Source organism: Neolamprologus brichardi, chromosome 19 (assembly GCF_056152115.1).
Source record: "Neolamprologus brichardi isolate AB-2024 chromosome 19, ASM5615211v1, whole genome shotgun sequence".
In the NCBI taxonomy this organism is placed as follows: domain Eukaryota; kingdom Metazoa; phylum Chordata; class Actinopteri; order Cichliformes; family Cichlidae; genus Neolamprologus; species Neolamprologus brichardi.
Window position 1 is genome coordinate 12,885,580 of NC_142122.1, and position 21,816 is coordinate 12,907,395.

The 21,816-nt window shown below is 42.3% G+C and overlaps 1 protein-coding gene across 1 annotated transcript in view; it reads left to right on the top strand.

The window, feature by feature from the left end:
- The first annotated feature begins 1,605 nt into the window (after window positions 1–1,605).
- hs6st1a (heparan sulfate 6-O-sulfotransferase 1a) overlaps window positions 1,606–21,816 on the top strand; it is a 60,127-nt gene continuing 39,916 nt past the window's right edge. The window contains exon 1 of the mRNA XM_006798394.2: window positions 1,606–2,445. Coding sequence (XP_006798457.1) covers window positions 1,946–2,445 — 500 coding nt within the window. The 5' untranslated portion in view covers window positions 1,606–1,945. The remainder of the gene's footprint in view (window positions 2,446–21,816) is intronic.

Below are 21,816 nucleotides of genomic sequence, written 5' to 3' on the forward strand. Positions count from 1 at the left end.
TGTGAAGTGTGTTCTTTGTGATGGAGAATTCGAAGCTATTTTAAATATATTTATATAAATTCTTAATTTATTGAGCAAGAGAAAAAATAACACAATATCGGGTTACCCCAATCTAAAGATAAAAACAGAGAAAAAAAATAACAACAACAAAAGGACGTTAGAAGATTTTAAATAAAATATGTGCCTATAAAAATGTGGATTTATAAGTAATGTGTTTTTTGAGAAAATGTCTTTAAATTTTTAAGAAGTAGTGTCCTTACAAACACTTAAAAAAGGCTATATTTTCAGAAAATCATCAGGGGCCATTTAAGGACCATACACTCCAGCTTTTGTTTTCCGTTAGGGGAAGGTATTAGCAAACAGATCTGTGAATAATCATATTACTGCAGAGTAAATGCCACACAGACCCACAGGAGCCAGGTCCCCAAAGCCCCTGAGACTGCAGCATTCATAGGCTCATCACAGGTGCTGTACAGACTAATTCAACTCCAGAGATATCGAAACCACTCTGCAGTTACTAAAAATTTACCATTTGTGATGAGTGTGTATAAAAAGGTTTAAAATAAAAATTATTTTATTTTTATTTGAAGTCCTTTTTCTGAAACAAAACTAAAACTCAGTCCTGGTGAGGTAGGACATTTTCTGTATGGTGTTTTATTGTGTTAGTTTTTGTTGAATGTCTTTCTTAATTGTGACATTTTCATGTGACCTGGCATGGAACCACAGACGTAGATTAGCAGTTCTGCTTTATTCCGGCATTACATTACATTACATCTTCTATTCTTTTGTATTTTTATGTACATAAATGTGTGTTGTCCCTGGTGAAACAATAATATGTACTTACAAAACACACTAAAGGTCAGTTTGGAACTTTTTCTGACATGGGTCGTCTACATGCTGTAAGTGTGCTGCCAGCACAAAGTGTCCTATCAGTTAATTTTAGAATTTGGTATTTATAGTTTGGTATTGATTTCTGTTTCGTTTCTGTTTTCACTTCAGTTGAGTTCCAGGTGATTCCCAGAGTTGAGTTCCAGTTCAGTAAAAAAAAAAAAAAATGTCTGAAATGTTTTCATTTTCACTTAATAATTTTTTTATATATATTTTTTTAACTTTGAAATTCCTATTACTTTTTTAAACTATAGGTTTTATTTTTATTACCATTTATGTGTTAATGTTTTTTTCCACACCCAGTTTTTAGTTCACTTTTAGTTATCTGTCTGCTCAGAACTCCTTTAATTCTTGGCTTCCACATTAGAATAATTTAAGGAGAAAAAAAGTCTAAAAGCTACGCTGATATTAATGAAAAAAAGCAAAAACTGAAGGATTTAAACAATAAAAGTAAAAGTAAAAGAGCAAATGTATTTTGAAAGTGAAAACATAAACTCAGAATACAACATTATAACCACTATGACTCATTCAAATCCCCCTGTTTGTAAAATAATCCAATACAAAGTATTTAACTACAGCTCGTTACTGTAACGCTCTATCTCGCCGTCTATTGGCTGCTGGCAAATGCCGCGGCCGTTACATGTCAACCAACAAATTAAAGCGATTCTCCTTTCACTAGATTTTCAGAGAAAGAGAGAGGGAGTGAGAGAGGTTGAAAGGTAGGTTTCGCGCTGCATCCTGGGTACATAGCTCCACTGTGATGCAGTGAGCCTGTTGTGTTGACTGGACACCAAAGTAAAGTGAAACGGGAGCAGGTCGGCTCCGAGGGGCTCTCCGAGCGAGTTACGATGCGTCTTTCACGGTGTTGAACGGTCGCGGTGAGCCATGAGCCAACTTCGCCGGTCGCCTCGAAGCGGAATGAGCCACTGTTGAGTCCCGAAAACGATTCCTTCTCGGAGGGGGGAAAGCAAAAATGAAGAAGCCGAGCGCCCTGCTCCCCGTTGCCGGCTTGACTGGGAAATGGTAGCGTGCTGTAGGGACCGCACTGGGAAGGATCATGGTCGAGAGGAGCAGCAAATTCTTGTTGATCGTCGTCGGATCCGTGTGTTTTATGCTGATTCTCTATCAGTACGTGGCCCCCGGGGTGATCAATTTCGGCTCCCCGCACGGTTATTTCACGGAAGAAGACGAGGGGGACATCTTCCCCACTCCGGATCCCCACTACGTTAAGAAATACTACTTCCCCGTGAGGGACCTGGAGAGGACGATTGATTTCCAAATTAAAGGGGAGGACGTGATCGTGTTTTTGCACATCCAGAAGACCGGGGGGACTACCTTCGGTAGGCACTTGGTGCAGAATGTCCGTCTGGAGGTCCCCTGCGACTGCAGACCGGGCCAGAAGAAGTGTACCTGCTACCGGCCGAACCGCAAGGAGACCTGGCTGTTCTCTCGGTTCTCCACTGGCTGGAGCTGCGGTTTGCACGCAGACTGGACGGAGCTCACCAACTGTGTGCCGGGGGTCCTCAACAAGAAGGAGAACAAGCAGAAATCCCTGAGGTGAGACTGGGAGGTGTTTGGTGTAGTCAGGCTACTATAGACTATGGAAAAGACACAAAGTGTGGTTTAGGTTCTAATCCCCCAAACTGCGGAGGATTTTGTTTATCTGAAACTTTAGAGCTCTTCTCCACTGGAGGTACAATAAGGTCACTGAAAGCTCGTAAAAACAGCTGATAAATAAACTTATGTCACTCAGTCAAACTGCCTTTCAGTTCTTAGCAGCTTCTTTCTGCTCATGACATCTTTTACCTCATTCCCCTGGAGATATTTTAAAAGGCATAATAATCAGTGGTTTAAAGCTCATCTCTCCTCATAAAAATATCAAAAGTCCACCTGGAGCAGGTCTTTTTTTTTTCTTCTTTTTTTTTTAATCACAGGATTGTTATTGTGATCCCAGAGAAGATAAAGCACAACAGAGGGTAATATAAAGGTGTTATAGTCTCATAAACATGCAACAAACGCATGAAAATCCCCACAGCTTCTTCACGGATGTGTTGTTCTCTGCATGGGACAGCATTACCATATAATTTTCATAAAGTCATCTATCTGCAGGTCGAGAATAGATGCTGAGAGACAAATGTTGATTGACATTTCAACACCACACTGTCACGAAATGCCACAGGAGCTCAGCAGTATCTCTGACAATTGTTGATCGGTGCCAATATCAGGGTGCCCTCCCACTGAATTGTACACTGAGATTTGGCTGAATTTATTTCAGGAGGGCTGTAATACATCCAGGCAACATTTCCGCTCAGTAATAATCCCTCGCTTTGACTGCGAGGTACCCAGACACAATGCGCATTCTTATTAAGTTATAACCCATTTCTTCTCCACGCCTTCCCCATTGTTGTTGCCCACATATTGCATCCCTCACCCAGACATATTGACGGCTGTATCAACTTCCATTTCACTGCACCCCTGTGGTTAAAGGGTACGCTTGTTGAATGGGTTATGTGTCTTTGTGTTGTCTGAGCTTGTTCAATATTTTATTTTGGCTATGGATGATCAATAGGACAAAGAGGGATTAGAAATTGTGGAAATTTGTCTGTCTGGCAGCCAGGCGTGGTGGAGATGTCAGGCCGGCTGCTCTGCTTCCCATGGCTGCTCAGACTGGGGGATCAGTGCTGCAAGCTGGGCTGGGCTTGGCTGGTAGAGGGGGAGGGAGATCGGGGGACCCTGCGGGGGTTTGGCTCCGCTCTAATCCGGGTGATTATTACCACTGGGACACGCATACACACACACATACACACACTAGCAGTGGTATTTGCTACTGGCGTCTGTCCTGACTCCTGTGGTTTCCCTGGGGCAGAGGTGATAACGTGTTCGGCCATTCTGCATGGAGGGCTGAGATATCACAGTGGATGCAGGATAAACTGCCTTTCATCACTTTGTGAACAGTTTCTGAGCCCGCGCGCACCTGAAGAGGCCACAGGAAAAGAACGAGACAAGAAGGCAGAGAAGATGAGAGTAAATATGCACGGGTGAGAGCACAGATAACAGAGACGATCGCTTGGCCCGGGTGTAATCGACTGTCTGAGCACTCGGAGCAGGAAAAACAAGGCACTGCAAGGGTAAAAACGCCCTAAAGGAAACAGTGCCGCTCCAAGCTGTGTACAGCGCAACTTTCACAAAGAAGAGAAGTGAATAACTGCAAAGAAACAAGAAGCACTCTCTGTTTCTCTCTCTGTCACGGCTCTGTTTGTTCCTTTTTCTCCCTCGTTGCCTCTTTTTCTGGCCTCTGTCCTCATTGTTCGGTCCTCTTGTGTCACTCTTATAATGCTGGGAGCATTTATCTTGAGGGCATTGTCGTGCAAAAGCGAGTTAAAGCGTGAATTTAAAGGTGTCAGTGTGGCATTTCTCGGTGTCCCCCCCAACACGTAGCTTTCCGATGAACTGCGTGTCATAGTGCGTTTATGTTTGAGGAAGTGGGTTTGAGCGAATCTATATCTGTGTGAAACGGAAAATGATTATTTAAAACAAACCTATGTAGCAGGAGCAGTTGTTGTGCTGACAGATCCAGCATCCCTCTCTCCGCAGCTGTGCGCTCATACAGCTGTCGAGTGGATTTTACACAAACGTCTCAAATGCTGCAAAAATAAAATGTGAATTAGGACCATTTCCATCAGCTGGATTGAGGCACATAAATACACCACCTGGCTGTCAACAAAAATATATATCTGCAGGAAAACCTGAATAAAGTCCAGACAAACAAATGTATTTAAGATTTAACAGTGGACAAGTCATTAAAGATGGCTACCACTACTACTGTAAGGGTATGTGAATACATCCCAAACTGTTACGTCTCATTCAGTTTGGCTTTGCTTGGTATGCTGTGCTCTGTATGATATGGATATTTCCTGAGTTTTAATGTAAGCCAAACATCTATTTCATGTCTATCTCTTTATGTTCACACGCCCTTAATGAAAATTGATGAGCTTTTTCCCCACAGTGTTTTGGCAGCACACCAGTCCTTTTAGCCTTGCAGTGTTTCCCCGAGGTTAACTGTCTCCAGAAGTGGATGGGAGGGTTGAGGAAGCTTATCGGTGGGGTTGCAGCTGTAATGACATCAGCAGGAGAGCCACCAGGGTCGTGGTCAGGATTGGCTTCTCTACCAGCAGAGCTTCTTGCAGCGTTGTCTCTTGCTACTAGCTTCATGTGGGATGCATATTAAGAAATAATAATGATAACTAGGAGATTTTAGGGCTGACTTTTGGACGCTGGGGTTGTCTTTGGGTTTAAGTGGAGCTAAAGTGTAAAGCCTTTTCTCCTCGCTCAGTCACATGATGAAACAGAGAGCAGAGGAGAGAAATGACAGTAAAACAGAGCAGATGCACACACTGAGCTGGAGTGAAATTAAGACGCATATAATATGTAATTATCATTAATGAAAGGTTTCCTTCTTAAATTGTTTTCATTTTTTGATTATATTTTGTCCCATTTTAATTGATTTATGCTTTAATGCAGTGATTCCCAAATTGCGGGCGGGCCCCCCTGGTGGGCCACAAAGGTATTGCATGTGGGGCACATTAATAATAGAAATTCAGTATGTACAGCTCCATATTTATTTAAATTTGTGTATTGATGTCAAACGTTAATTAAAACTGGTAATATGAGGTGGTTAGTCAGTGGTAGTACTCATTACTGCTTTTGTATTGAAGTTTGTGTCAAAGTGGCAGGTGGGTCACTCATTGGGCTCAGCAGTTTGCATATGACTTGGTAGCATTAGCAATTTATAGCCAAGAGCCTGTTTCTGTTTGTTTGTTTTAAATAAAAATTTCAAGGAAACTCATCACAATTTAAGATTGGGTGGGTTCCATGAGATTTTCAGGTTTTTAAGTAGGCTGTAGGACTCTTGACTTTGGGAACTTCTTTAACGTGATGATGAAATCAAAGAAATGTCTTTGCTTGTTTTGTTCTGCTGATTAAGCATACCAGCAAAAACCAAAAAATACTTTCAAGCCTTTTGTGAAAGAAGTATCACTACGTTTTTGTCCAAACAAGTGCATCCATTAATAAAATTCTGCGATATTTGACAGTTGCCTAATTTATTAACTGTTTCTAATTATGTTTATATGGGGGCATGTTGCCCTTTTAATAAGAGCCAGAGAGCATCATAATTACCCTTATGAGATTTCCAAAACATTTGTGGATTTGGGAGCTGCTTTGTATTGATGCTGTAACACTTTCCAAGCCCAGTTGTTATGGCTGGATTAGTTATTGATTGAACAGATGAGTCTGTTGCACCATTTCTTCTGAATATTTCCACTTGAAGAGAGCGTAACAGCAGCTTTAAAAACGCTGAAGAAAGTAGATAAAGTATGGTTTCTTTTTTTTCTTTTAAATAGAGTGAATCCAATTTTTTTTTTGAAGAAAATAAAACAGTTGATTGGACATAGTTTGGTGTGGAGATAAATGTGGCAGCTTCAGAGCAAAGCGCATTAAAAGGAGCAAGCAGCGGCGTGATGAATAGTTGGTAATGGGGGAGACAGGTCTGGCTTTGATTGGTGATTAGATGAGATCGAGATGAACAGTGGCATTGTGGGAGAAAGTAACTCACTTACTCAGCAGAGCGCCACTGAGAGTGGATTTGTCATCTTCCCACTCCTTATACCAGTTTTAATGTTCCCCACTGATCCCATGGGACACACTATCTCGCGCTCACACACGTCCACTAATAAGTGTGTGAAACAAACAGTCAAATGCAATGCTTAAGATATGGCGCTTCTAATTGGTTAAGGAGGTTCCTATCACTTTACTCAAATTAAAGCACCACTTTCAAATGGGGGGAACCATCTGTCCTCTGGAAGTGTGTGTGTGTGTGTGTGTGTGTGTGTGTGTGTGTGTGTGTGTGTACACACATCTCATGACTGTGTGTGCCTGTTTTTCTTTTTTTTTAATCCTGGCATGTCAAAGAGTGTCTTAGTAAGCAAAGTGATGGGGCTAATTTTACTGCCTTAGTCTCAGTCCTCTTTCAAATCGCTCCCTGTTTCTTTCTCCCCCACCTCCTCTTCAGCCCCCCTTGGCTTGTCTCTAAAACACTTTCCCTCCCTCCCTCTCCTTCCATCCTTTCCTCCCTCCTTCCGTCCACATGACGGTGTCACTCTAATCAAACAGCAGGCTTGCTTTCTGCTTGGTGGCTTTATGGCTGGGGGCTCTCTTGCTGTCTCTCTTTCACTTTTCCATCCATCTCGGGCCTGTTGTCTTTCTTTCCTTCCTTTGCCATCGTTCTCTCGCTCTCCCCCCGAGCGTGACTACTGCATTAGAGGAAATGTCTTTTCATGGAAGATTTGCTGCAATTTCCAAAATGGCTGCTTTGCCTAATGGACAACTGCCTTGGTTCTAATGAATGATTACATGTGTGACTATGAGGGAGGGGAGGGGACGACGGCAGGGGGGGAACAGAAGAAGAGATGGCGGCGATGAGGAGTAATATGAGGAAGAGGATGGAATGAGTGTGGGACAAGAGGAGAGCTGTCAGGGAATGATTGGAAAGATAAAGGATGGAGGGGTGAAAACGTTTAGTTTCATTGCTGGGGAGGGGGCTAGTCAATTAGCACGGTTGTCAAGCACTGGGCATTACTCTTCTTTCAATAGGTCTGTTTCAGATTCACAGCACAAATCACTGCACCCTAAGATGGCTGTGTGAGTGTATGTGTGTGTGTGTGTGTGTGTGTGTGTGTGTGTGTGTGTGTGTGTGGGGCGTGAGAGCGGATGCGTATGCATGTGGTAGCCCAGCATGATGCCAGTCAGCCAGCCAGTGCAACCCAGCATCCAGATTAACTTTGCAGAGGCAGCCACGGCTGATTGGCATATCATATGTGCGTGTGTGTGTTTGTCTATGCGAGCACATGCACGCGCTCATGTGTAGTCAGGCAGGTCAGTGTTAATCCAATCAGATTAGCTGGGTTTAAGCGCTGGCGGCCAGGCACACCAAAGCCGGTTACGTCCGTTCATCCTGTGGCTGCGGTTATAGTATTCCCGACAAACATTCCCACATCAGTCCAGCCAGTTATTCCCTTCATGAACTCAAATCCCCTTTTCTTCTCAGGCAAGCCTGCTTATCTTCCTAGAAACCAGGCTCTGATTGGGTTTATCTCTCATGAACAATACCAGTAGCTGCTTTACTTTACCTGATGAATATCATGTTTGTACAGTGGACATGCAGTGATAAGTGTCTGGATGGATGTTTACATTTAGTCGTGGGAACATTAGTAGATTAATGGAGTTTTCAAAGGACACACAATTGATCAATGACAGTTGTTATGACCTGTTTGGTAATTAAGTAAAATATCAAACACTTGCTGCAGGAGGCGACAGGAAGGGCATCCAGTGTAAAAATCCATGCCAAATTTAATATGCAGATCCATCCACTACGGCGACCCCTTAGGAATAAAGCAGAATTTGTGGTTCGGCAGGTTAGCAGTCCATCTTTTGGCAGACCGATGCATCATCAACTTCCAGAAATGCACAGTTAGGATTTTAGAGGACTGGGCGAAAACCCCTCTCCATGCACGTTTGCAGGACCATACCAAAAGAAGCTTTGTTATAGGTTGTATATCTGTACAAGCTGCTACCAGGCCGATAATCTAAAGTTCTTGCTGCGCAACCTGTTTTATTTCAAGTTTTCTTTTTAAAGCTTAAAATGCTTTAGTGTGGAGTTGAATAATGAAGCCACCACAGACGTGCCAAAAGCTTCAAATATCAACTCGTTGCTCACAGCCTATTTGAGACTTTGACAGGACAGTGGATAATGTCAGGTGGATCGGTAAACACTGCACTACTAGTTCGTCATTTAGCTTTATCTTGCATTGGGGAAAAATGATAATCATTTGTTATCATACAGCAAATAGTTTTGTTTTGGGGATTTTTAAAAGTTAAGTAAAGGTTTTGATTCTTTGTAGTCTGTTTAGTTTAATGCTGTTTCAAGATGTCCTCAAATAAAATGGTTATTTCTCTACTGTTAGAAAAAGTTGAGATGGACTCTGTATCTGTTTTCTTCTTTGGTAACGTAGAATTGACAGGTCTGTGTTTCACTGCTGCTTCGCGTTGACTTCAGGAGTTCAGCTCAGGTTCATTCTCAGGTCATTGCGTCAACATATAACACAGCCTCAGGATTCAGAGCTGAGACTTTAGCTCAATAGAATATGCCAGTACCTCTGTTGGGCCTCATCACTACACACATACGCAGGGTTTTAGTTTGACTCCGTGCCACGGAGACCATCTGCAGACGTTTTGCAGCAGACGAAAGGTTGGCTTTGGTTGATCAGGGATGCACATGTCTGATTAGAACCAAACTGTTGACGTTGGGCATTACAGAATCAACCTTAAAGTCAACATGAACCGGCACAGAAATCAAACCAGTACAGTCAAGCCGAGTTGAGGCCGATTGCACGTAATTGATTGGCCGCAGCTGTTTCACCTCAGTGGATTGTAAGGGCAGGAGAAGTAGAGGGACTGCTAAACATCGTCTCCATTGATGGTATGTGAAAGGTTATCATTACCCTGCCTGCAAGACTTCGTTATTGATTGAGTGCTATGGATTAGATAGGTTGGGTTTTTTTGTCATTGATTGATTGAACTTGAATGACAGTAACATAAGAGTCTTACCAGACCAGTATGGATGTATGCTGAAGACGGACGACAGACACGCAGACAGAGAGAGCGTGAGTGTGGGACAGAAAAGCGAGAGTGATGTGTTTCTTAATCATTACACAGCCCCTACCGCTCTGTGTGTCACTCCTTTTCTTCCACCCTCTGTTGCCAACTGTCAAATGTCAACCCTCGCCACCGCCACCGAAGTGATTCTGCGGCCCTGTGGACAAATAACCGTGCGGTGAATGATTAGCAGACATTTCTATGGCTGGTAATAAGGGGTGTTACGCTGCAGCAGCTCCGCCAACAGGATTACCGCGTATTGATTATCCTAGCCTAGCATTAGTTTTGCTAGCTAAAAGCGACTGGCTAATTAGTGAGCATTTCTATAGTGGTTAATGAGTGGTGCTGCGGAATGCTACGGTATGCTATCCATGAGAATGGGATTACAGTCTATTAATCAGACAAGAGGCTCGCTGGAGTCATTAGCCAGCCCCGCGGCAAAGTCAGCGCATCTGTGGCTTATTTCTGGTTCCTAAATGAGGTTTGGCCTTGTCTCCGTTGCCTGGTCTCTCGCTACATATCAACTCTGAGTTTCTCGTCTTTCTTTTAACACCCAATGATTCCCTATTCTTTGATCGCACTTCTCATCTTTTGCCCTCCCTCACATCTTCTTTCCTTCCTCAGAGATGGAGAAGGACAGAGAGAGTGAGAGAGGGAAGGAGACATCCCTAGGGGAAGCCTCTCTCTCTGCATCCATTAACGGCACTGTCTTTTCACGTCCCTCAATATGACAAGTCCAGACAGGATGTGAACCCGGAGCTGCTCCTCATCTCTCAGTGTGCATTCCCTCTCCTTTATTTGTTAACAAACAAATAAATGCGGCCGTTTTCTGCATGCTAGGATTTATGAATAATCTATTCACGAAGCTGATGTGTGTCTGTGGGTGCGTGTGTGCGAGCGAGAGATGGCCAAAGGAGGCATGTGAACGGAGAGGCGAGGCTGACAAGCGTGTTAATTGAATTGTGGGAAAAATGCAAATCCTGCACTGCCTCTTTGAGTTAGGGGGAGGAGTTTCAGCTGACTGTGACCGTCTCTGCTCACACACGCCCATGCACACACACACACACTGAGCTAACTTTTACCGATCCCCAAAAAAACCGGTTTTGCCTGCTACTATTTGACGCCTCTTCCCATCATTACCCATCATCCTTCTCAGTTTTTCTGCCCGTCATGCCATCCCAGGACCTCTTTTGTCTGTGTGTGTGTGTGTGTTCATATGTGTTTGCATGTGAGGGTCCCGCCAGAAGTAACTTAAGCACCGATGCCATTCATGGAAAGACAGAGTGGGGGGAAAATGAAATTCCTCGTTCTGCTACACTTGGTTTGTGTACTTTGCTTTAGGGCAGAGCTGTAGATCACCAGAGTTGCTCCTTGTTTTGTTTTGGTTGTTTTGAAAGTGCAGTGTGTGTCTGTGTGCGAGTGCATGTCCTCTAACTTCATTGGTGCATGTGTGCCATGTGTGTGCCGTGTGAATGTGTGTCCTGTGGGATCTGTGTTCACAGCACTGTACATTAATTTGATTTGTGGGCCTGCCCGTGATTGCATGTTTGCCTGGTAAACCACAGATGAAATGCGTTGCTTACATTGCTGCCAAGCGTCACTGAAAATGCATATTTCTGATTATCTTCTAATACAAATAATGAGCTTTGAGCTGTGATTTGTTACAATTCCTAAAAGCCGAGGTGTGTTTGTGAACATTTAGGTGCACCTCACGATTATTTCTGCACAATGTCAGCTTCAGATGATGCAGTTTCTTGTTTCTGAGGCCCTCCCAGGGATGTGACTCCAAAATCACTGCACTTACATGAATAAGATTGACGTTGCATAATAATATCTACATTTTCTGAAGGCTTTAAACGGCGAAAAAGCTCGACGGTGGTCACTTTAAATATTAACAAGGACAAACCGAACAACAAAAAGTCACTCGCTGCTTTCTTTTCTCCAGTATGAACAGAGCGGTAGTTGTGACGTCACATCTGCGCTCGCCTCTGTTCCATTGTTTCCGTAACTCGCTGCCGCGTCTCATCCAAACTGGCATCTCCTGACTCGCCCTTGGATTCTTCTGTCGGATTAGTTCTGTTACAAATGCCACTGGTGACATTGAGTGTTTTTGTCTTAACTCTGGAAACAAGCCCCCGAACTTCTGGTTTCATTTCAGCCCTCTGTGCACCATCTGTAGCTGGGCATAAATAATAAAAACTTCATCAGGCTGCCCGGAGAGATTTAGGTTTTTATTTTGTGCTGAGCAGAATTAAAGGCGAACCGCAGCTGATTACTTGTACCACAAACAGTCGTATGAGGAGCTGTCAGGTGGCAGCTACTAAAAGATGTTTCTTGCACACAAACGCACACAGATTATGCGACAGGCCTGGTTGAGTTAAGAGTTAAATCCATACGTCTCCTTGTTTGAAAATCAGCACCCACTCTTGTTGATCTGAGCTTTAAATGTAGGGCAGGCCTCTCCTGTAACTGCACTAAAGAGACGAGTGAGAGAGTGTCACTCTGCCAAATAAAGGTCAGCGTTAAACCTAATCCAGTTATACTATTCTTAGTGCCTCTTCACCTCTTTGTCTCTTGCCGCTCTTCCTTCTCCTCCTCTTCTTCATTTCACTTGGCTCTGTGGATCTGGGCTGCAAGTATGTCAGGTTCACCTTTGTTTTCCCCTTCTCTCTTTCGCTCTGTCAAAAAAAACTTCTTCATCCTGCGCACCACCACCGCTGTCATTCCGAGTCCCCAGCGCGTGTCAGCTTCCTCCAGAGAGAGGAAGTGATGTGTCAGGATGCGCCTTTATCCGCCAGTGATCTGATCTGATGTGAGATTGAGATAAACACAGGAGGAGTATAGTGTTCTCTCCCTCTCTCACCCTGGGGAACTGTACGACGGATTTCTTTTCTCCCCCACCCTCTGTCTGTGCCTTTTTTTTCCCTCATGTGCACAGACAGAAAAATCAGGTGGTCTTGGGGTAATTGCCAAGTTACAAAGGGAATTCTAGGGAGTGGGTCTTTCATGTCTGCTAAGCCTGTCAATTCCTTAAAATATCTCCTTTGATACCTTATACTAGAAGTTTAGGAAGAAGTCTTGTAACAGTGAGATCACTGGTTTGATCCCCCATGATATGTAATATGTCTTCCGACAGCTTTGTGTTGTTACAGTCTTTAAGTAAGATACTAAACTTCCATCAGCTTCTAGTTTTATACTTTTTGTTAGCCTGTCAAATAAATGCAAAAAAAAAAAATACAAAATTACTTCAGGAGCTCTTACAGATGCATAGTACAGTGTTGTGACTAGTACTTGAAAATATAGATACAAAGTGTATCAATATTTCAGATTTTCCCCTGGAGTTGTCCTAACAACCACATAGATTGGTTACTTAGGCTTTAATAGGCAGGGCAAATCCAGTCCCACTGAGGCTGCACTGTTTTCAGCAGACAGTGTAGTGTCTTATATTTAAAACTGCTGTATTTATTATAGTAGATACACACGGAGAGGCAAGGCTAATACCATAACCAACCACTTGAACATTGCATCCTTCCATCTTCTACCAGTTATAAATTCAGGGTCGCGGGGAGAGGCTATCTGTGGAATAGGATAGGCCAATACATCCTAAACAGGTCACCAGTCTATGGCAGGGATAACAGAGAAACAGACAACTGTTGAAAATGACATTCACTCCTATGGCCAATTTAGAAATCCCAATTAACTTAACCCCATGCACATGTTTGGACTGTGGGAGGAAGCCAGTATACCCAGAGAGAACCCACTTGAGCACAGGGAGAACATGTGAACTCCATAAAGAAAGGACTCAGCCGACCAGTGTGGATTCCCAGAACCTCCTTCCTGTGAGGCAGCCGTGGTAACCACTGCACTCTGGTGCTGCCCGTTGCGGATATTTTTAGATAACTCCCCAACTAAGCCTGAACATCTGTTTCAAAGTTTATTTTCATACTTAGTCAATGGCATCCACTAATACGCTTTCGAGCATTCCACTCCAGTCTCGGCCTAAACCCCGGAAATTTTGGTATGCTGTAATTATCTCCAAGGTAGTCCTGCTAACTCCTAAAAAAATATCTTATTAGACAACCGAACAGATGACCAAAAAAGGAGCTTTGACGAGTTCAAACGCATGAAAACGCATCACTTAGCGGTGCTTAAGAGGGCTTTGTCATGTCCCGGAAAGTAGAACATAACAGCCCAATTAGAGTTGAGTATGTAAATTAGATGTTTATGAGAGACAAGACTTATCCTGCCTCTTTAAGGCAAACAGTTAATTATGTGCGCTTCCCTTTAATGGAGTCTTCTCCCCATGGTCGAAGGCAAATGGGATCCGAAAGTCCCACCAAACGCTGATAAGACATGCCTTGTTACTACACTGGATATTAAGAGCTCGAGATGTATTGAAATCGTTCAGTCTTTGTTTTTGTGTTTTTCGCTTGTTCTGAAAATTGGACTTGGCTGCGCATCCCAGTCTGTAATTACTCGACAAATGAAGCCAAAGCAATAACTATCAAACCGCTTTCCCAATGACTTCTTGTCACTCCGCTGCCGTCTATGAATTTCATATTCTCCTCTAGTGGAAAGCCAGGTAATTTGAGGTGTTAGCTCCAAAGCTTTCAACAAACGTTACCCCACCACCAATGAGCCTTTAAGCACGGAGAAGCTTTCAGAGGTGAGTGTGTCATTGTGAAGCAAGGTGTTCCCAGACAATGAGTAAAACAAGTGAGATTGTTCTGTTTTATTCAAGCTTTTTTTCCTTTTTCCCTGCTAGGAAAGTAATTTAAACACAGTGTTGACTGAAAGGGGCGGCGAGGCAGGGGGATTTGGGAAAAAAAATGATTCAAATTAAGCAGCTGATACTCAGAAACACTACGTATAAACAAAGACAAATACCGGTTATAGGACTAAAAGGCTATTAATTTGCAGAAGGCAAGATACTAACTGTAATGCAACACTTAAACCACCGAAACGAATTAAAGAGAAGTACCATTAACAGTATCTGAAAAAAAAACAACACAGGAAAAAAGACCTAGGCAGTAGCCGTTTTCTCTGCTTCTGAGTGTCTATAGCAATAGATGAAAGAGAGTAGAGGTATTAAAGGTGCATGAAACTCCCTGGAGTCCAGAAAGATGTCACTTCATCACAACTTGGGTTATTTTCCATTTGCGTGATGCTGGCCTTTTGAGCATCACAATGCAAATAGTCCGAGGCACTCATGCAAAAATGCAGACCGTGCTCTCTCTGCCACACACATGCTCCCTCCGTCCCTTACAGACTTTATGATGTTCACTGTTCCCCCCCACATGTGCTTAAGTTTCCCCCCTCCCTCTCTTTTCCTCCCTTCCTTCCCGTTCTCCCCTCGCTCTCTGCCATCTTTTGTCCGGCATCTCTTCACGCTTGACCGGCCTTGCTGTGACTCTTGACTTCAAAGAGCTACTTCATTCATCAGTCACTCATCAGAAAGAGAGGGCCATTCAGCGCTGCGCTAAAAGAGAGGGAGGGGACGAGGAATGAGTGTATAAAAAAGAAGAAAAAAAAAGAGTGTGCGTTGGGGGGGCGGGGGATAAGTGTATGAAAAGAGGGCACGAGAGAGAAAGGGGATCCGCTCTTGACCGCGGGAGACCTTGGGAGTCACAAAAGCAAAAAAAAGGGACATGCTCCCACACATCCACACACCCATGCAGAGTCCCTGTCAGCACTTAAACAAACTGTCTCACACTTGTTTTCCATCCTGTTGGGTGTGTGCAGATGCCTCGTGCACATTTCCTTCCATCGTTTTCTGTCAATCTCCGTTTTCTCTCTCTGTCTTTTTTTTTTTGTCTTCTCATTCTTCTCATTTGAGCCAGCGGTGCAGAGGGGGCGTTGCGTCCCGTTCCTTCTGTAATCCCCTCACTGCACCTGTTTTTTTTTTTTTTCAAATCTTTTCTACACGAACGCTCGCCACTATTTCTAAATCTGTATTTTCTGTATTTTCACTCCATTGGTGTTCACTGACATTCTCCCTCTTTTTTCCCATTCCTCTGTATTTTGAGGTGGCTGGCAAGCTAGTTTTCAGGTCAGTGGGAATTGCTATTGCCTCCCCTCTCAGTTGGAGTCTGGCTCACACTCGACTGCATACAAACACACTCGCACACACAGATATGCACACTTATTGTTCATCCTGCTTTTTTTTTCCCCTTTTATAACCAGTTTATATGGACATGTGGTTCTGTGGCCTTGTACACACCGTTTCTTAACTTGTAAAGATTTCTTGTAGGTGCGCCAGGCGTCTTTCATCCACCTTCATGTCTTTTCATCATCCCGGCTTTTATTTGCGTTTCTCTCTCAAGTAATAAGTCACAACTGAAAGACTGTGACGCTCTGGGTGCCACGATCTGTTTTTGTGGTTTTTCACTCTGTATGGAGAAGCGATTTCTTTATGACTCACCTTGTTTGTGTGTGGGCATGTACCGTATGTATCTAAACTCTTACCGAAGTTAACCTTTCATGCTCAACAAGCAGGTTTTAATGTTTTTACAAGAGGTAATTATGGTCTTATGTAAGGATGCCAGTGCCTGTTGAAGGACTTTTAAAAGTTGAAAAGGCTTTTTGTTGTATAGAAAGTAAAAGTATGTGCATACAGTGAACGGTAATATGTTATTGTCATTTTTATTATTATTTTTCGTGCACCGTGCAATTACTGTGTGCTGAGCGTAAGAGCCTAAAATAATATTTGACTGTTAAGATGTTTTTTTTCATATTTATTTAATTTGAATATTATTATTTTTTATTGTTAATATATTTTTTCCCATACAGCACAATTTAACTGTTTTTCTAAGGTGTTACGTAGGCACCCCTCACTATCTGGTGCTACTTGAGGCTTCACACTTTTTTCTGACAGGAAGTTGCAAACAAGCTTGGTGGGAAAGGCCACAGTCAGTGTAAAAGATGGGTGTAGCATCCGTTACTGGTTTCTGAAGCGCCGTTTTGAAGCTTCCAAGATGTTTCCGTTCATATGTTGGGGTTCTGAAACCAGATCTGAGGAGCGAGGTGTAGCTCTGACGGTTATCCCGGATAATCTTCCTTTCTGAAACTGAGACTGAGTAAAAAAAAAATGGAGTAAATGTAATGATAGACTGAACCCATGAACTCGGCAAGGAATTGTATACATAGGTCAAAATAGCATTTTAATTCCTTAAGTCCGTGCAGGTGTGCAATTTTGTTATACGTGTACGATGGCAATAAAGGGCTATTCTATTCTTAAACTAATTCTTAAACTAATTACACAAACTCCGGTCTTTACTTCTTCTTTTCTTTTAGTTCCTGTGGCAGAAACTGTGGCTTTTGCACCAATAAGCTGAATTCGTTCAACGAATTTTTCACAGTCCATTTTTTTTTGTTAAACACTGTTAACAGCGCCAAGAACTAGCATGACTCAGCAGTACTTTGGGCTAAATGTAACAATAACGGCAGTTTTAGGAATAGGAAGTCATAGTAACCCAGCATGTAACTACTCATTACATAGTCCTGTAGATGCTAACCTGCTGGGGAGGAAACCGCTAGCCACACCATGCTAACTAGCGTGACATTGTATGCAATTTTAAACATAGTGGAAAGCACCACACATTTTTAACAAAATTGAAATATATTTTAGTTACTAAGGATTAATTTCAAATAGCTGACAGTTTGTAGGAACAGTACTTAACCTCAGCCGTTGAGTGTGCGCTTTCTTTTAGACTGAATGGTTAGTCTTGGGGGGGGTTTTTGTTTTGTTTTTATAAATCTTGTGTTCATGTCTTGGGTGCACTATTATTGCAAACTATGTTCTTAATCTATATCATCTTAAATTATGCGTTTGACACGAGTCACTCTAAGCAGTGATCCTCTTCCTGTTTCAGCTTGGCTGTTTGTTGCTTCATTTAGCAACTTTGCAGACATTTAGTAGCATTTTTCTCCCGTCAACCAACTGCTGTTCAGCAACGAAGGTCCTTCTGCAGTCAAATGTCTCCTTCTGTGCCATTCAGCAAGTTGGAAAGCAGCATGCACTGAGGAGAAGGGAAAAAGAAATTCTGCCTCTTTTGGATCATTTTACTGTCAACGTCTGAAGCCCAACAAACGATATTCGAGACAGCCCTAAGTGTAACTTTTGTTTTTTGTTTATTTTCTTTGTACCAAATTTTATTTCCTTCAAAATATTCAAACATCAAAGTCCTCCTCAAATACATTTTACGTTCATTTTATCAAAGCTCAGGATAGGTAGGTAGCTAGGATATTATTTCATAGAAATGAAAGATTTCAGAGTTTTATTATAATTGAATTCACTTCAAATGTAGTTTTCTTAACGCCAAAAAGAGATTTTAATTGAGATTAGAGGCAAAAATATGAAATTAGTAGATACACAGTGCTGTTCATGCCAAAGCAGCTCTTTCTGGCATTGTTTTAGCTCCGTTTGGTAGTAGTAACGATGCATTGGGCCGTGTTTTTTAATATTTTACCATTCTTGTGTGTAAATAGGGACAAACAAAACATAAATTTGTAGCTTTAAGCAACACAGAAGCCCCCGTTAAAGGCATTCAACTAATTAACCGCCTGAACGAGGCTGAGAAGCTTCAAAAATATTGACATGTTGTTTTTGTCGCTGCATTTTAAAAAGTGGGGGAATGAAAGCAAAGAAGAGAAATTGCGCCCGCTGAGAATCCGTCAAAAAATTGGCAGGAGAGCTGACGTGTCCGCAGACCGCAGTGTTTGGATTTTAAAGTCAAATACCGTGTCCGTGTGCAGTCTTCATGAGCCGAACTTCACTCTAGCAGACGCACACACAAGCTGCCGGGCGCTGCTCTGCACCAACGGCCACAAAAAGTCCGGAGAGAGCAGGTGTAGAGACGAACATGAGTCACAGGTCTTAATAAAGCAGAAAAGGTGCAGAATAGTTAATGAAACACCTAGTCATTTCCCCCTTTTTGTTACTCTCGCTGCCAGAGTGATAAAATGTGTGTTTCTGCTTTTGTGCGCATATATAAAAATATATCTGTATTTGTAAGTATTCATCTATATAAGTCTGCGTGTAAATTATGTACACAAACTCTGGCCCTATGGGGCTAGTCGGGCAAGTTCTTGTAAGCCTGGTGGCTGAGAAACAGACCTGCCAGGACATGCCGGCACACATGCACACTCCTGCTAAAACATTAAAACACCCATAGGAGAAAATGGATATGAAGGGAGAAAGAAGCTTAATAAAAGCGCCACGATGAAGGAAATTGGAGGGGTGGGATAATTGTGTGTTGAGCAGGCAAACAGAAAGAAAAGCCTTGGAGAGATGATGGAGGTTTTTCTTTAAAAAAATAAATAAAAAGTAAAAGAGCGAAACAGAAAGCAAGAAGGTGAGGTGAAACTATCTCGTCGCCCCTCCTAACATGATGGAATGTTAATCAGTGTAAAGAGGTCAGCCCTTGCGGCGTTTTGTGCGTCTGTGTGAGAGCGTGTGACGAGGTGAAAAGGTCAAACATGGGTGTACTGGCTCTGTGGAGCCTCATCTTAAAGTCCTTGAAGTGAACAACTTTACACAGGGGTCCGTTACGACTTTCTTCACAACACAGTCGCAGTCACAAATTGTAGATAAACACCCGATGATGATCCATCAGTTTTGACAGATTTAGAAAAGTGGCCTCGGATATCTGTCGACTGTGTTTTTATCTATTAAATATTAAAAATCTATCGCGCTTACTGTCTTTTCAGCTTCTCTTCCTTCAGTCACTGTTTTGTAAGTGCAGCCGTCAGCCTTTATGAGCAGCTTTTACCTGCCTGCTTTTTTTTTTTTTTATTATTCCCAGAAAGGGAATTGTGCTGCCAGTGTGTTAGATCTACAGGTTGGACCCACAGGATTGTAGATCATTAAACAGCCACAGAGCCATAATGTGTCGTCCACGGAAAAGATTTAAAACATGTTGTGCATTTCCTCTTCTTATTAAAGAAGTCTGTGGAAGATTATTTCAGGGCAGCAATCGCCTTGGGGTGAGAGAAAAGGCTTTTGCGATATTGACAAAAACATCATAGACCCCCCCCCCCCTTCTGAATTGTGCACATTGGCGTTTCAACAAAGTGAATGAAAATTCCACTGCTTAAAAATAAACACAATGCATAAATAAAAATTGCAGCTGTGAGACTAAGATGCTTTTGTTATAAATGAACTAAAGGATTTTCTCCTACATGAGTCTTTTTTTTTGGTGGGTAAAAAAAATTCTTCACAGCAATAAATTAAGTTGTATAGAAAACTGCCTGAAATAGTCTGTGATGTAAAAAGAAGGAAACACAGTCTTGGATTGGTTAAAATGGCAGGAGTTAGCATTGTACCAGCTGTACTACATATGATTTATCCTATGAAGAAACCCATCGAGATAGATTTGAAGATTGTATGTTCAGTTTTTCATTAAACATCCGAAATAATCAGTATTTTATTTTAACCAGATCTTTTTCGTAAATGTAAAGCTCTCGTATTTGTGTTGTTGCAAATTATCTGTAGTAGTTGTTCTTGTGTAAAAGATCCACTTTTAGTCTTCTCTCACTAACTTATTTGACACATCTTAAAGCAATTTGTGTATTTGTTCGGTCACTAATTGAATCTGGAGTAGCAGTTTGTGTCTGTATGTCTCAGCTGAGGTCATTTTTACAACTAAATCAGTCGAAGTAGCTGAGAGTGCTTTTCAGTTTAGTGGGTCGTATAAGAAATCGGGCCGTGTAATTTCACTTGGGAACAAAACAATCAGACCAGGAACTCGTTGAGAGGGCGTGCTGCTCGTCGACTCTAAAGAGATTCTGATCTTACTGGCGTCTAATCTAACTCTGTTACATGGAAGAAATTGTAAGATTTCCAGAAAAGTCTTTATGACGGTTCAGTCGGTCCTTGTGTTGAGAAACTGAGAATTCAAATGAAATAGGATGACTCGTTTATTCGCAGTCTCATTTGGTAAATAGTGATGTGATCCTTTGTTGTACATTGCGACCACATCAGGATACGTTTCTAAGGGGAATTTGGTAATGTAATGTAGTGTAGTGATCCACATCTGCAGCAGATGCTTCATGTTTGTTTAGCTGTTAAGGAAGTCTCCAACTGGAGATTAATGACTAACAAAGAAACAAGGGCCATTGGGGGGGAAAGCGTTTCCTTTTGGGTAGCATATACATCGGAATTAGTTTAATGAGTAACTGTACAAAGTCAAGGTGGTGACATGGATGTGATGAAACCTGATGAGGCAAGAAACACTGGTTTAGTTAAAGTGGTAAAAACTAAATAGGGTAGTTCTTAAACAGTGCTTTTTTTACTCTACTGGAGCACTCAGGGCGTTTTATACACACCTATTCATACAAGCCCTCTGTTCAAGCCTCAGTGCATTCTATTCATTCACACAGTTGTACTCCGGTGAATGTATCAGTTTCGTGCCCAAAGGATACTTTGGCATGCTGAATGGAGCAGCCGTGGATTGAACTACGAACCTTCCAGTTGGATGACCTGCTCTACCTCCTGAGCCCGATAAAGCTATAAAGCAAAGCAAACGTTAATTTTTTTCTCATAGTGTTTAGCTGCTTTATCCAACCTGTCACCAGTTTTGTGTTGAAAATGGATTTCATAGTGCAGGTTCCATGCACATCTGCATTGGCTTCACTTTTCAGACCCGGAAGCTACGTCGATTTTTCATACGCTCTACACTTGTCACAGTAGGAACAGCACAGATGTATTCACGATGGATCCATACCGTATACAGGAAAGCCTTGTAGACGGATTCACTGTTATGGCTTACTGGGACACTTAACAGACCTGAGCTATCGTTAGTACCTGTGCTTTCCCCACTGTGACAAGTTGAACTATCTGCTGTGCTGCTAAAAAGGTCTATAATAGCGTACTAATAGCGTAGTAATACAAGGCATTACGCTAAAGTCGTCATTATTATCCTAGATGAGATCAGTCATTTTAGCTAAAGAGTCCACTTGCAGACACAGATGTAAAATAAAGAGCGTATTCAATCGGCAAGAGAGGAATAACAGGATGTATTTTACCAACTTTCTTTGCAAGGATGATTATACTGGGTGGCTGTGGCGGGAGTTACCTTATATTAGGTAGGGACTCAGTGTTTTGTTCTGGTAACTGGTGAATTATTGTTAGCCTGTTGATAGATGCTTGTTAAACAGAGGTGCACATAAGAACATTAGCTCGTCTTTATTCTGCCAGTTCCCCAAATTATGCATCTA